Here is a 17059-nt window from a genome sequence, read left to right as displayed (position 1 = left end):
ATTATTATATGTATTAAAAGATGAATTGTAACTTTCCTTCAAGAGTATATTCTGACTTAGAATCATATATATCACCATTTTTCATACATGCAGATACACTTCATTGAAAATAGTGTTAACTAGAAAATGCATCTCCTGTGGAAATTGCACATGAATGCTAATAGCTGAATGGATTGCTGAAACAATGCTTAAGTTGGCTGAAATTATTGTTGAAATGCAGAAGAAAAACTTAAAAGTTGAAAGTCAAAAGTAACTGCTGAAGCACTGCTAGCAGGAAAACAGTTAAATGCAGAGGAAAAATTTGGAACTGAAAGGTAAAACAACAGCTGAGGCATTCATTTGAGTAGCAAAATTGCAGACAAAGTTGAACATTTTAAAAAGCATAAAGAGTTGAAGAAAGCTGAATAAGCATAAATTTAAAGAGGTTAAAAGTTTAAACCTTTTGATAGTTGAATGGTTTCTGTGGCAGAAAGTATGCAAGACTAGTTACAACCCAAACAGGGATGGAAGCAGAAAGGAAAAACACAGTAAATGCAGAATCAAAAGTTGGAAGTTAAAATGTAAAACTGGAGATGGAAGCTTAAGTGCATTAGATGGAAAAGCAGAGAGCACAAACATGTTGTAGCGAGAACAGAGAATTAGGTCTTAGTTGTAGAGTGTGTGTGTGTGTATGTGACTGAGAGTGATATAGAGAGAGAAAGAGGCAGAGAGAGAGAAAGGAGGTGAGGGACAAACAGTTAAAAGGAGAAATCATTGTAAGTGTAAATCACCAATCAAAATGACCAATGTGTTAATGTGCAGGTCTCAGTTGTGTGTACGTGTGTTTGCATGTATATATGTGTGTTGAAACAGCTTCAAGTTGAAATCTGTGTAGGGAAAGTCCACCAGAAAGAGTGGCCCATGTGCAAATGTGCAGGTCTCAGTTGTATGTATGTGTGTGTGTGTACTGTACCTGTGTGTATAAACAGCACAGAGAGCAGAGGAGGTCGCTTTGATAGCTTAATGGTTTTTGTAGCTATAATGTTAATAATAATAAAGAGTGTTTGTAATTGTTTTATTTTTTGAATAAAATTTGAAATATTAGCCTATTGTGTTATCTTTTTATGTTTAAAATGTTACTCAACTGCAGAACCAGAGATGCAAACAGATAAAGCTCAACATTACCGGTAAATAAACTCAGCAGTCTGAGCAGGTGAGAAGTTCCCATGAAGACAGTAGTCACTGCAGTCACCTTTTAGCCTCTTAACTTCTGAAACACAGCCACTGTAACAATGGTTCTACAGTTAGATTATGATGATTTTGTATTGTGCCCTTTCTGTGCATGACTACTCATGTATTAGTAAATCACTAATACAGATCCCCTTTTTGACACTTACAGGCCTTAAGCATGTCGAGTTCAAAAAAGGTATTAATTTTCTCTTAATATTAGCACTGCCCATTATTCTGTAACATGCCATCAGAAAGTAAGTGCTGTGAAAATAGTTTTGAGAATTTGAAAAAGTAGTCCCTGGATTTTTAGTCTTTCTTGAACTGATGCAGCCAAGAAGGTCTCTTACCTTGTCTGATGAGCTGCTGCATGAATGTATCTGTGATGGTCCACTGCTCTGTTACTGTGAAGTCCACCACTTTACCACCACCTAATCCCCTCTACACCCCCTCTGCTCTATTCAGTTTCAAACAGGAAACTTGCTGTAGCTCATTTAGAGCAGTCAGCCTGAAAGACAAAAAGGCATGAAAGAGAGGCTCTCTTGCCTGTAATCTATTAAAAACTCCACCAGTTGTTGTACGGTAGAAGTGTAAAACACAGCAGCAAGTGTAAAATGCATAAAATATATATTAAATACAGAATTTTACCCCGCTTATTTCAAAATGTTTGTTTAATGTTATCAATTTCCTTGACGGACCAAAAGATCTGTTGTGAAATAGGTATTGAAAGAATAAACCCATGCAACTCAAGATGCTAAAAAAAGAAAAAATTAAGGGACTTCTACTTTTGCAAAAAGAACATGCTCTTTATCTGCCCATCTCTTTCTCTCTTGATATTTTTCAAAATGTCCACTGCAAAGAAGAATAAATACAACTCAAGATACTAAAAAAAATACTTATCAGCTCAACTCTTTCTCTTTTGATATTTTTACAGCCAGTTCAAATTAAATAAAAATCAAATGTTAAATACAACCTATTAAACAACACAGTGACACACTGCTAAATAAATGTAAAAAAGTAGGACCTCTACTAATTAACATGTGACCACCAGCATACAAGGAAAAAAATGAATGTGGATATATACCATTTTATATTATTTTGCATTAGCACAGCAGAAATAATGAAAATATTCAAATTATTATGTACTTGTATTATGTACTTACTTACAGTGCAGTAAGCAAGAATAAAATCTTCAGTGACAAAAGCAAATCCGTCAGTCAAGATTTTAAAAACCCCATGACCTGAAAAACAAAGGTATGTAATTCTTTTGATCAAATTTACTTGCAAGCAACAACCACCAACAAAACGGTTATCTATTTGTGTACAGCACTCTTAGGTTTAAATGTAACCTGAGCATATTCACTTTCAGCTTCCCTCTCCACACTTCTAGGTTCCCCTTCGTCAAATAGACTCCCCATCTCCAGTGCATTGCTCACAAAACCTCTGCTCATGTCTCCCACTATGCACCTCTCCTCCTCCAGATAGGAGCAACCAGGTGGATCCATGTCCACAGGGTCTTCTTGCTTCTTCTTCTTCTTCTGCCAGAGCTTGACACGTTGGTGCAGATTGGCTCAGAGGTAATTGCAAGGTTAGGGTCTGCCTGTCTCAGCGCCACAGGCGTTGACATAAATGTCGGCCTCTGTTTTGTTGGGTGTCTACAATTACGGAAAAAAGGTCAATGATGCAGATATTCTTTTGATCTCTGTTAAATACCTAAATTAGAAAACTGCCTTGCTCTATGTCAAAGTACCTCATTTCCCTCCCTTCTTGTTAGAACTTGGCTCATTGCATCTGTGCTGGTGTCACCTGTGAGCTGACTCTTAAGAAGGTTATAGTGAGTCGTCTGAACCCTGAAAAATATAGTAGAACAGTCAGCGTACATGGTTACATTTGATTAATCTTTGTTTTTCCCATTTTCATTTTCCTTCCTCCTCAGCAAAGGACCTTGACCTCTGTTGTAACTTTCCTAACTACCAGTGTTATACAGGTAGGTCATATTGGTCTGGCAGTCATTATTTTAATCTATCAATTTTTGAAGGGAACAAAATACCTGACATCAGGTCAAGAGGCATGTGGATTGGAAAAAAAACACATCAGCCAAGTTAGTGTCTCAAGCTGTGACCTTACCTTATAACAAATACTGTACATACTAGTACTAGTAGAGCAGCAACTGTGGTGATGAAGACTGGCAACGTCACTTGGCCTGAAACATAACAAGGATGGAAGATTAGGATGAAGCTATAACTGACACAGACGTATTTCTCCTGGTAAAATGTGGACCAACTGTATAAAGAATTCATCTTGTGAGGTCTTACCTCAGATCATATTAAACCCACTGCAGAGTCAGTCACTGCTTACTCCTTTATACCTCTTTCTTTTATCAAGAAAATGAGTAAATAGTGTATAAACAATTACTGAATAAAAAGAAGAAAAATCATAGAAGCACCATAAACCTCAGAACTAATTTAAGAGGGTGACATGGACACTGATGATAAAGTTGTAAACAGGAGCAGTCAATAAAAGATGAGTAACACTTGTAATGGTAGCCCATGCGTCCGCTAAAACGCCATGACCATAGACTCCTTACCGAAACAAACTGTTTTTTTGTTTCGTTTTGTTTGTTTGTTTCTTTCTTTCTTTTTTAAAGAACACATGCCAGTACAGTGTTGTTGTATATACAAAAATTAGACAGATGACACTGATACTGGGACTGGGTTAGACTGCATTTCATTGAAAATCTCATTGATAGTTACTATATAATAGAAATATATCTAGTAGTGTTTAACCATTCCTTATTAGGGTATAAGCCAAATAAATAAATGAAATTAATGTGATTGCTACCAGCTAATCACTAACATGGGCAAGAAATACACAAAAAATAGACCTTGACTCCCTTCAGAGGTTTGTTGCTCAGGAGTCAAGAGTCAAGTGAAGCCCTGTTGAATCAAGTTTGCAAAAATGAATGGTGATATGTACTGATCTATAAAAGAAATAAAGTTGAGAACAAAGACTTCATGATGTGAAGCGACATACGGTTTCCTCTGAACCCATTAGTTTTCATACTGGGACAGGTTGGGGATCTTTATTGTGTTCATGGCATGTCCTGTTACCACAAGAATAAACTGTTCGTAGAGTTCAGTTATTTTAATAAGTAAATTTATTTATTTGTCAGTGTATTTATATTATGGTAAAAAAAAGACTCATAAATAGTAAAATCAATAAATTACAAAATATATTAATCAGGGCTGTCACTTGGTATGTAAATAACATGTCTACATTAATCCATGAAAAAGCAGATCAAGTATTAACAGTAGATTTTAAAAGTTTGTTCACTGAAATATGCCAGGCTTTACTTAACATAACAATTTGAATCATGTGATACTCACATTTAACATCTATTTGTCTGGTGTCAGATCATCCAGCTCCAAGATCATCTTAAAATAACCTGTTTAAAGATAAGGAAAAAATTTAAATTTAAAAAAACAGAAAAAGCAGGAAATACTCATGTTTTCAGAACAGGAAACTAAAAAAAAAAAAAAAAAAAAAATATATATATATATATATATATATATATATATATATATATATATATATATATATATATCTTTGAAAAAAATTATCTGTTGATTGACTAATCGGTTAATTGAGGACAAATTAACTTCTGCTAACAGATGACACAGTGCTGCCATCTTGTCTGTTGTAGGTGGCAGTACAAGAGATGGTCTCTCTATGATGGAGGTGAGAAGCAGTGAAGCTCAAAACAGAAGCCTTGACTTTAGTTTTGTCCCATGTCTCTTGCAGTGTATCCTGACTGTCACCCAGGCCGGGGGTTCATGTCAGAGTTGGAGGATGAGACAGGGAAATAGGAGCACAGCACTTCAAACTCACTGAGGTTCTCTCCTTCACCTTCAGTTTGGATGGAGTCAGAGTCTGTGAGAGAGGATCAGCTGGTAAGAATGAATTTTTTAATTTTGAAGTGTTAATAAGTGAACAGTCATTTCTGAAAGCTCCTTCATAAGATTTATAAAATGCAGTAAAAACCCGCAATCATAATTTTTCTCAAATTGTCTCTAAATAGCTACCTACCTTTGACCACAATTTTCACAACAGTGTTTTTAAAACTCCATTTCAGTTCATTCTGACACTCCAGTCTGAAGTAATAGACACTGGTATAATCAGGATGCATATTATTGAAGACTGTGGTGCAGCTTTTATTTGTTAAGTGTCCTAGTTTTGGATTAATATTGGTAGAGTCATTATTATCTTTGTTTCTCCATATTGTTGTACATTTGTCATCTAAGTTGCTCTGTATGTCAAAGGAGCAGGGGATGATCACACAGGATCCACTCAGAACCTCTATAGTTTGTGGCATAATGGCCTGAAACCGTCCACACAGGACACCTGAAACACAAAACACCAATCTTAAAAGAGGAAGAGGAAACAGTACTTTACAGCAGTGGTGTAGCTGTACTGCTCTACTTTCTTTTTGGTAGTTTACTGCATCTTTTATTTTGTAGGATATCATCTTGTCATCACAGGTATCGACTTTCTCCGCTCTGAATGCTTTAAATTAGCAACAGTGTGTTGTTATGATTTTAGATGATCTTAATATTTTTGAAACCAAATATGAATGCACTTGAACTCACCTTTCCGCAGACAGCCAATGAGAAGTCAGAAATCAGAGCTCCAGCCATTTTAGTTTGTTTCAAGTTTAGAGGAGTCTGGAGATTACTGATAAAAAGTTTAAATGTTTGGTATTTCTCTTCCCTAACCAATATTAAATATGACATTTTAAGTTCTTTTATTAACATGAAAAAGATGTTTTCATCAAGATAGGAATTTTTAGAATTATTTCTATAAGGTCTTATCAACAGTATAATATAGCACATATTTTAAAATCATGGTGATGGTCATGGTGATTCAGTAAAAGGCCAATACTGCCATATAATATCACTGTAAAGATAAATGTAGCCCTGGTCTCTAAAAAGATTGTTTAAGAAACATGAAATTATAGTAAAGAAGAAAACCAAGAAGTTTAACCAACAAAAAAATGACAAGCATTTTGTTTGTTGGCTTGTATGTTGTATTTGAAATCTACATTGTGTTGTAGGTGTCTAATACACACAAGGCAGTCTCCAAACCTAACTAACTGTTTTTCTTTACTTTAAGCATTTTAAACACAATAATTAATTTATTGCCCATTACATCAAAATATAAAAAAATAGGAAATAGACATATTGCATTATCCTTTTCTGAAGTCTTTCTGTTCAGTTGTCATATTGATGTATAAAGACATTTTGGTGAGGTCTGTAGAGAAGTCAGGATCCTCAGAAGTGAGTATATGTTTTAAAAATAGCATTTAAGACTTAGAAATGAGGAACTCACAGAAGCGCCAATAATGTAAGAGTATGAGATGTTAACCAGAAATAACTGTGACTGGTACCACCATCTTTTCTCACCTTCATCTCTGCAGCACATCTTATATTACTGAATATTCAGTAAAGCTTTTTATTCACTCAACAGTAGTGTTTAAGGAGAAATCTTTGGTTAGTACCACTGTTGTGTTTCCATCATTTAAAAAACTGACACATATTGTACTTAATGTACAGTTTTAGTTGTACTTTACCTCAGTTTTTGGATTTTTATTGGTTGATCTCACATTTTTTGCACAAATGCTCACTTGGACGCAAGGATGAAATGTCAAAAGTCGAGGTCACTGTAATTGCACAAAACATATTTTTGGCCAAAGCTGAAGAATTTGCACATTAATTAACTGTAAGCGGACTGGTTGGTAGATGCAAATAACTGTGAGGAAATAAATCTAGTTACTTTTCTAGTGATGGAAATTTGTGATTTCCTTAAGAGAAGTGAATAATGTGACCAAAAAAATGTGTCATTTCATATTTTATTGAAGAATAGTAAAGTGTTGCAGACAGAATCTTATTTCAGCTGAAAGGACAGAGCTCTTACACCCAGGGTGTATTCAAGAGGTCTGACTCTGAGCATACAAAGTGATAAATATTTTATAGTAAAATGTTGTTATCTGTGACCAATACTCATACCGGGCATCCTTGCTGCCAGCACAGACAATTTGAATTTTGAGGTTAGAAAGAACTTGAGTAGTTCCTCTTTTCTACCTCTATATTCATCATCCAGTTCAGAAGATCATATGGAGTTTATCAGAGAGTGTGTATCTGCAGTTACTCCCCGACCTTAACAGTTTTCCTGCCTGCAAAAAAGGAACTAAATCTAGACATAGACGATAGAAGGGACTAAACTAGACATACCTACCTGATACCTGGAACCATATGTCTTACTTAGCAAAAAAAGAGTACAGTTAAAGGTCAGTAATGCATTGATTAAAATTTGATGAAAACATTTATTATTTCAAACAGTACACTGCATAATGCTCGACCTTTCAGGGTATATGGAACATGACAGTTTTGAAACAATTGATACATAGATTGAACATCCATTTCTGTCTGTTGTTGGATTGTTCAGTTACCAAGACATTTTCAGTCTTGCACTAAAAAGGACCGTTGTCTTTAGATGTTTTAATGTTAACATGTCCAGATCCAGTGAAAGTCTCCTGTCCTTCATCAGCTCTGTACCAGGTGTAGTCCTTCACTGCTGGGTTGGCGGTACTACTACACTGCTGTCCTCTATCACTGTACCACAGTTTTGCTGTCAACATCATATTCACCATGAGTGATGTATTATATAGTGAATTTGCATCATGTAAATCTAGGCCTGCCATAGAAACTGTAGGTGCACAATGTTGCCCTCAGCTGAAATGACTATTTCAGGTATGAATTTTAATATGTGTCACTCTCTGCCCACAATGCCAGCTCTCTTTGTTCCGCTTGCAATGGCCATTTGCACCGGGGTGACAGTGAACTTCCTGGGCAAGCGTTTTGGTGACTGATGCCTCTCCTGGTCCTACATACAAGGCTGGGTGGCCCTGCTCATGACCTTCTTTGCAGGTTTGTTTACATAAAGGAGCTCAGTAGACTTCAGTGTAATTATTGTGTCTTGTTGATAGTAAAAAAAACTTTTTGAAATCTTTTATGACTACTTATTACAAACTGAGGAAAACAGTAGCCCATATTCTTAAAGTGCCTATGTCTCTCATGAAAAACAAACCATAAAATCACCAATATACTGCAGTCATGCAGTCATTTTTTTTAGTAAGCTTTAGACACATAAGAAAAAAATGTTGAAACTGAAAAGCAATCCAATGTCCAATAGTTTGTTATTGTCCCACTATCTTGTACTTGATGTGCATTGTGTACTAGAAATAGCCTTTGTGCCATACCACTTTATAGCTGACTTTTGTTTTTCAGGTATATTATACATGTGTGCCTAAAAATGGGTGCAAAGAATATTTGTTCCCTCTCAAAAATAGAGAACTTACTGTGAAATAATAAAATTTTGAATTTTGCATATGCATAAACATGTCTTGAGGTTTTGTCATAAAGTGGTTGATTGGGGTGGAAAGCAGCACAGTCAGAATCAGATCACACCTAACAAGATGTGAACAACTGTTAAATGGACTTGTATTTATATTGCACTCAAAGTGATTTACACTACGTATCACATTCACCCATTCACACACACATTCATACAGCGCTTACTCTATGCACAAAGAGCTCTAACACATCCACACTCATGCACACACCAATGATACACACATCAGGCGCAACGTGGGGTTCAGTATCTTGCCCAAGAACACTTTGGCATGGACTGGAGAAGCTGGTTAGTGGGTGACCCGCTCTACTTCCTGAGCCACAGTGGTTGCTGTTACTGTTACTTGACCTGTGGCCACAGGTCAAGTAACAGCAACTGTTAACGCAATCTGCATAGTGCTACACATTCAGACATTGTGTATGTAATATATAAATATAATGCTGAAGCTGGAATTGGAAATATAGCACTGAAAGTGTGTTTTACTCTTAGCTTGTGCCCTGCCTTTCTGAAGCAGTGTGTCCACACTTCCTGAAAAAAGACTTTTCACCAGTGCAGCAGAAGTGGGAAAAGTGGAAGATACAGTTATACAATACAGGTGTTGAAGGTGCTAAGCATCAAGTCGTAGGGCCTCCATTCTGGGCTCTTACCCTGAGAGAAACCCAATGAATGAGAGACATTGTATGGCACCACACTAATAAGAAACACAGCTAGAATTCCTAAGGCCATGCTGATGGCCCTCTGCTTCTGCATCGGGGATATCCTGGGGCGACTGTACAGGATCAAGTAAGTAGCAGTAAACACAAATTATAAGAGGTATAAAGCAGAGCACAAAGAAGAACTCCAAACGTACTGGGAGAAGGACCTCCAGTTGCTTCTCTGTGAATTTCTCATAGCAAACACTGGAGTTTTTGTTGGCTAGGGATGGCTGGTGCTGGGTGATGAAAGTGATGCTGCAGTGTGCTGCTGAGATTAGCCAAATAACAGCACTGATCACTATTGCATACACAGGTTTGTGCAGCTGATGTTAGGTGACAGGGAAAGCTACTCCATTGTAGCGAACCACACTTACTGCCATCAGCAACAAGGAGCTGGTGTAGATTGTGGAGAAAAAAGTGAAGGAGGTGATTGAGCACAGGAAGTGGGGCAGATTCCATTTCATGCCTGATGCTGCCTCATCCAGAACCAACTCACCTTAATGAAATGCAGTTGCTTTTAATATTATCAACTACATTTCCTGCAAAGATGTATCAAAATGTCCACTGCGAAAAAGAATAAACACATGCAAGATACTAAAAAATACTTATCAGCCACTCTTTCTCTTTTGATATTTTTACAGCCAGTCCAATGTAAAGCAAATGTTAAAAATAACCTATTAAACAAAATAGATTGTTACATACTGCTAAATAAATGGGAAAACAGGCCTCTCTTAATTCACATATGACCACCACCATACAAGGAAAAAAATGTGAATATGATTTACACCATTTTGTATGTTATTTTCCATTAACAAAGCAGAAATAATGAAAACGTTAATTGATAAAAAAATTATTATGTACTTACAACTAGGCATGGGCCGGTTAATGGTTTCAAGGTATACCGTGGTTTGAAAAAGTCAAGGCTTTAAGATTTTAAAAAAAACCCTGGCTTGAAAAATAAAGGTACATAATTCTTTGATCAAATGTACTAGTCTTAGTTTGACTAAAAACAACAACCACCAACAAAATAGTTAACTATTTGTGTACAGCACTCTTGGGTTTAAACTTAACCTGAGCATATTCACTTTCAACTTCCCTTTTCACCCTTCTAGGCTCCCCTTTGTCAAATATGTTCCCCATCTCCAGTGCATTGCTCACAAAACCTCTGCTCATGCCTCCCACTATGCACCTCTCCTCCTCCAGATAGGAGCTACCAGGTGGATCCATGTCCACAGGGTCTTGCTTCTTCTTCTTGTTCTTGTTCTTCCACTTCACACTGGAATAAATCACATCACTCCCTTCCTCATTCTTCTCTGTGCTTGTTCTGGCTTTTTCTGCATTGTTTGGGCCAGAGCTTGGCACGTTGGTGCATGAATAAATGTCGGCTTCTGTTTCGTTAGGTGCCTACGGTTAAAGAGAAAAGGTCAATGATGCAGATATTCTTCTGATCTTTGTTAAATACCTAAATTAGAAAACTGCCTTGCTCTATGTCAAAGTACCTCATTTCCCTCCCTTCTTGTTAGAACTTGGCTCATTGCACCTGTGCTGGTGTCACCTGTGAGCTGACTCTTAAGAAGGTTATAGTGAGTCCTCTGAACCCTGAAAAATATAGTAGAACAGTCAACGTACATGGTTACATTTGATTAATCTTTTTTTTTTTCCCATTTTCATCTTTGTACTCGAAAACAAGATATCATAGGAACAGACATGACCTCTGTTGTAACTTTCATAACTACCAGTGTTACACAGGTGGGTCATATTGGTCTGGCAGTTCAATATATATACTTTTGAAAGGAACAAAATACTTGACATAGCTGTCAAGAGGCTGAGTCATGTGGGCTTAAGTTGCATGTGGATTGGTAAAAAATAAATATCAGTCAAATTAGTGGTGAATAGTCTTGAAAATCAAAGCCACATATGGCGAAGAAACTAATTGCATCTACAAAGTGAGGCGGCAGTCCAGTGTTGAAATTATTCAACTGGGAGATGGCTGACATCTGTTACATAGGGGGTTGATTAACATTCACATTACTTGCATCACATTTGTTTGTCTAACCATTTTGTAGTGACAGTTTGATAAAATGAACTTGTTGCCTTTGGACAGGACCTGGTCAACTCTGATATAGCTAGAAAATTTCTAGTAATAAATTTGTTCTGATGGAGTTAAAAAAAAAGGAGTGAAAGTAAAAGTTACTAAAACAATAATAACTATAGTCTGAACAAATTGGTGTGTCAAGCTGTGACCTTACCTGATAACAAATAGCAGTATGCATACTAGCACTAGTAGAGCAACAACTGTGGCGTTGAAGACTGGCAACGTCACTTGGCCTGAAACATAACAAGGATGGAAGATTAGGATGAAGCTATAACTGAGACAGACGTATTTCTCCTGGCAAAATGTGGACAAATTTTATACTATATACACACTTTTTAAAGAACACATGCCAGTACAGTGTTGTTGAAAATACAAAATTTAGATAGATGATAGTGATACTGGGACTGAAGTAGACTGCATTTCACTGAACACCTCATCCTGTTTGGTGACTGGTTATAGCATATCACTGCCTATGTTTAAGACTGTTGGTGTGACAGTAGATATGATTTTTGTGGGCATTTCTGATTGCACAGAGAATGAGGAAATACTCATGTTATATAATAGAAATATATTGAGTAGTGTTTCAAACATTGGTTAGCCAAGTACATAAAATAATTTAGAGTCTTTCAAGTTCACAAGAGTGCATGTGTTGGCTACCAGCTAATCACAAACATGTACAAGCAATACCCATAAGACAGACCATGACTTCCTGCAGAGGTTTGTTGTTCAGGTCTGGTGGTGCAAAAACGTTGGCTGGCAGTTCCAAGAGAGTTGGAGCTGTGGCAAACCAAGGTGGAAAGATCCCTCCATTGTGACTGATTCACAGTAATGATGGTCCTCAGAACTGTGACATTTAGCGACTCACTGCTGATTGTAAACCTGTCAGAGTGATTGACAGGTAGCCCATTCAAATACCAGTGTAAAATGGGAGAAGGGTTTCCCACAGTCTCACAAGAACAGTTGATCTGGCTTGTAGTTTTGGTGCAGTCAGATGAATGCAGAATCTGTGGGGGAACTGTAATAAAGAGAAGAAATACAAGCCAAGAGTCAAGTGATGTTAGCCATGTTAAATCAAGTTTGTGAAAATTAATGGTAATATTTAGTGATAAAACAAAAGAGCAAAGACTGTCATGATGCGAAGCTACATACAGTTTCCTCCAAACCCATATGTTTTTATACTGGTACAGGTTGGGGACCTTTATTGTGTTCATGGCATGTCCTGCTACCACAGGAATAAACTGTCTGTAGTCAATTTAACCCAGGTTTAAGTTAATTTAATAAGTAAATTCATTTATTCATCTATGTATTTATATAATGGTAAAAAAAAAAAGACTCATAAATAGTGAAATAAATAAATCACAAAATATATCAATCAGGGCTGTCACTTGTTTAAAATTTGAACTTTTGTCTGAAAGTGGTATGATAAGTAAAATGTCGTCATTAATCCATGAAAAAGCAGATTAAATATTAACAGTAGAATTTTAAAAATCGGGGTATCTTTGGGTAAATCTGAAAAATGAAGAGTAAATTAGTTGTATCATTTACAGGTGTAAGAGTGTACATGTAGGTTGTGATATCTGTAATTTGTCAGAGGCTGAGTTCGCATCTTAAAATAACCTGTTTAAAGATATCCAATTAATGGTAATGGTAAGGAAAAACAAAATTTTAAAAAACAAAATAGAAAAAGCAGCAAATTCTCATGTTTTTTTTTTAACAAAATATCTTTGAAAAAATGATCTGTTGATTGACTAATTGGTTAATTGAGGACAAATTAACTCACATGAAATAGCAGCTGTTAAACTTCTGCTAACAGATGACACAGTGCTGCCATCTTGTCTGTTGTAGGTGGCAGTACAAGAGATGGTCTTTCTATGATGGAGGTAAGAAGCAGTGAAGTTCAGAACAGAAGTCTTGACTTTAGTTTTGTCCCATGTCTCTTGCAGTGTATCCTGACTGTCACCCAGGCCGGGGGTCCATGTCAGAGTTGGAGGATGAGACAGACAGAGAGCTGGAGCAGAGCACTTCAAACTCACTGAGGTTCCCTCCTTCACCCTCAGTTTGGATGGAGTCAGAGTCGGTGAGGGAGGATCAGCTGGGAGGAAGTTACATTTTGAAATGTTACTAAGTGAACAGTCATTTCTGAAAGCTCCTTCATAAGATTTATAAAATCCAGTAGCACAAGCATCAGCAAGCATAAGGGAGCCCCACAATCATAATTTGTCTCAAATTGTCTGTAAATAGATATAAAACCTACCTTTGACCACAATTTTCACAAAAGTGTTTTTAAAACTCCATTTCAGTTCATTCTGACACTCCAGTCTGAAGTAATAGTCATTGGTATAATCAGGACGCATATTATTGAAGACTGTGGTGCAGCTTTTATTTGTTAAGTGTCCTAGTTTTGGATTAATGTTGGTAAAGTCATGATTATCTTTGTTTCTCCATATTGCTGTACATGTGTCATCTAAGTCATTTTTATATTTGCTCTGTATGTCAAAGGAGCAGGGGATGGTCACACAGGATCCACTCAGAACCTCTATAGTGTGCGGCATAAAGACCTGAAACCGTCCACACAGGGCACCTGAAACACAAAACACCAATCTTAAAAGAGGAAGAGGAAACAGTACTTTACAGCAGCAGTGTAGTTATACTGCTCTACTTTCTTCCAGCACAATGATACTATATCATGATTTAAGGGTTAATTCTTCAGCATTCAGACAACAATAAAACACTTATCCCTGTTAAATATCTAAGAAGAGGCTGATCAGAGATTTTGGTAGTTTACTGCATCTTTTATTTTGTAGGTTTTCATCCTGTCATCACAGGCGTTCTCATTCTCTACTCTGAATGCTTTAAATTAGCAACAGTGTGTTGTTATGATTTTAAATAATCTAAATAGTTTTCATACCAAATATGAATGCACTTGAACTCACCTTTCAGCAGACAGCCAATGAGAAGGAAAGTCAGAGCTCTAGCCATTTTAGTTTGTTTCAAGTTTAAAGGAGTCTGGAGATGACAGATAAAAAATGTTTACATGTTTGGCATTTTTCTTTTCCTCTACACTGCTGAAAATCAATATAAAGTATAACACTTAAAGTTAATTTATTAAACATGAAAAAAAAATCAAGACAGAATCCCATTATTTCTTATCAGTTGTGTGATACAGCACATATTTTTAAATGAACAGTTTTTAAACTTAAATGCATCAGTTAAACTTCTCAGTGCCATTTCCAAAGGTTTGACAGACGACTTCAGTAACCGTGGTCATGCTGATTCAGTAAAAGGCCAATACTACCATATAATCTAGCTCAGGCCTCTAGACATATTGTGTAAGAAACATGATATTACAGTAAAGAAGAAAAAAACCAAGAAGTGAAGCAAAAAAATTTACAAGCCTTAAATGTACTCTATTTAACTGTTGTACTTGAAATCTACATATGTTTCTGGTTTCTAATGTACTCAGGAGAAACAGTCTCTAAATGACGACAATGAAGTGACTTTTTATTTACTTTAAGCATTTTAAACATAAACAAAAAAGCATAGGAAATCATATTATCCTTGTCTTAAATCTTTTATTCAGTTGTCATATTGACATTATTGTGACTTACATTTTGGTGAGGTCTGTAGAGAAGTCAGGTTCCTGAGAAGTGAGGTTATGTTTTAAAAACAGCATTTAAGACTTAGAAATGAGGAACTCACAAAAGCGTGATGTGAGGATGAGATACACTTGTTACCAAAAATGACTATGTGCATTAACACAATCTTTTCTCACCTTAATTTCTGCAGTACATCGTACATTACTGAATATTGTGTAAACCTTTGTATTCACACAGCAACAGTGATCAAGGAAAAATCTTTGGCTTTGGTACAGAGGTTAAAAGACTGATAGCACCACTGTGATGTTTCCATCATTTAAGAAACTGACTGATAATAAAACAGACTGGAGATATACCATCAAATGATTTTCATGTTTATAAAACACTCTAACTAAATTCTACTTTCATTATCTTTAAGCAAAAAAAAAAAGGACAAGCAAAAACCATTCATAAGCTAAATGGAATGTATGAATGTAATTTTAAATGGATTTAAAGTATATCATGTAAACATTTAATATTAGGGAAACAAAGTGCAGTGTAGACCGTTCTCAAATATTGCACTTGGTGTACACATCTGAGTTAGCTGTCTGTCCATCCCATCCCGTGAACACAACATCACAGTAACACCTTGAGGCAATTCCAAATTTGGCACAAATGTTGGAATCAAGGATGAACTATTTAGAAGGTCAAAGCTCAAGAATTCACACATTAATTAACTGCAAGCTGGCTGGTTGGCAGAGGCATATAACTGTGAGGAAGTAAAATCTAGTTACTTTTAATCCATTGTGTGTCAGTGAGTCAGATGGCATCACTTAACAAAACACAAAACACCAATCTTAAAGAGGAAGAGGAAACAGTACTTTACAGCAGCAGTGTAGTTGTACTGCTCTACTTTCTCCCTCCACAATGATTACTGATACTATATCATGATTTAAGGGTTAATTTTTCAGCATTCAGACAACAATAAAACACTTATCCCTGTTAAATATCTAAGAAGAGGCTGATCAGAGATTTTGGTAGTTTACTGCATCTTTTATTTTGTAGGTTTTCAACAACAGGCATTGACATTCTCTATTCTGAATGCTTTAAATTAGCAACAGTGTGTTGTTATGATTTTAGATGACCTTAATATTTCTGAAACCAAATATGAATGCACTTGAACTCACCTTTCAGCAGACAGCCAATGAGAAGGAAAGTCAGAGCTCTAGCCATTTTAGTTTGTTTCAGGTTTAGAGAAGTCTGGAGATGACAGATAAAAAATGTTTACCATATAATCTCACTGTAGAGATAAATGTAGCTCAGATCTCTATAGACATATTGCGTAAGAAACATGATATTACAGTAAAGAAAATAAACCAAGAAGTGAAGCCAAAAAAGTGACAAGCCTTAAATGAATGATTAGCATAGGAAATCATATTATCCTTGTCTTAAATCTTTTATTCAGTTGTCATATTGACGTTATCCTGACTTACATTTTGGTGAGGTCTGTAGAGAAGTCAGGTTCCTGAGAAGTGAGGTTATGTTTTAAAAATAGCATTCAATACTTGGCTAATAAATGAGGAACCCCCAGTGATGAAAGAATGAGATATACTTGTTACGAGAAATGACTGTGGTTGGTACCACCTTTGTTACTCACCTTCATCTCTGCAGCACATCTTACATTGCTGAATATTCTGTAAACTTTTGTATTCACTCAGCAGTAGTGTTTAAGAAAAAATCTTTGTTGCAGAGGTTAAATGACTGATGTTTCCACCATTTAAAAAAACATCAAATTAAATTTCTTTTCATGTTCAGTCCAGCTAAATTCTAGTTCTAGGTGTGTTTTCTCTTTGTTAACTCTAAAACCAATTTAGTGCTGAAAGGATCAGTTGATTAATCAAGTGGCTGGTTTATAGAAATTACATTGACAATGATTTCTTTAATTGATAAATTAAGTAATTTGTAAAGAAAAAAGCACTCATTTTAGTGCCTCAGAAGTGCATTTGTTTCCTCATTTTCTC

The 17059-nt window shown here is 36.1% G+C and overlaps 1 protein-coding gene and 1 pseudogene across 1 annotated transcript; both read right to left on the bottom strand.

The window, feature by feature from the left end:
• Positions 1–9255: 9255 nt before the first annotated feature.
• On the bottom strand, positions 9256–10243 carry LOC108899404 (free fatty acid receptor 2-like; annotated as a pseudogene).
• LOC108899403 (sialoadhesin) lies at positions 10038–16625 on the bottom strand. The gene is made up of 9 exons (XM_051076225.1): positions 16226–16625; positions 15072–15103; positions 14397–14469; positions 13718–14044; positions 13244–13555; positions 12164–12478; positions 11618–11696; positions 10868–10967; positions 10038–10772 (listed from the first exon to the last, which is right to left on the bottom strand). Exons 3-9 carry the CDS (start codon positions 14440–14442, stop codon positions 10404–10406), a joined length of 1548 nt encoding a protein of 515 aa, XP_050932182.1. The 5' UTR covers positions 14443–14469; positions 15072–15103; positions 16226–16625; the 3' UTR covers positions 10038–10403.
• Between the last annotated feature and the right edge of the window lie 434 nt (positions 16626–17059).

The sequence above is a fragment of the Lates calcarifer genome, linkage group LG15, assembly GCF_001640805.2.
Source record: "Lates calcarifer isolate ASB-BC8 linkage group LG15, TLL_Latcal_v3, whole genome shotgun sequence".
Lineage (NCBI taxonomy): Eukaryota > Metazoa > Chordata > Actinopteri > Centropomidae > Lates > Lates calcarifer.
The sequence above is the reverse complement of the archived record's forward strand: the minus strand, read 5'-3'. Positions and strand labels throughout refer to the sequence as shown.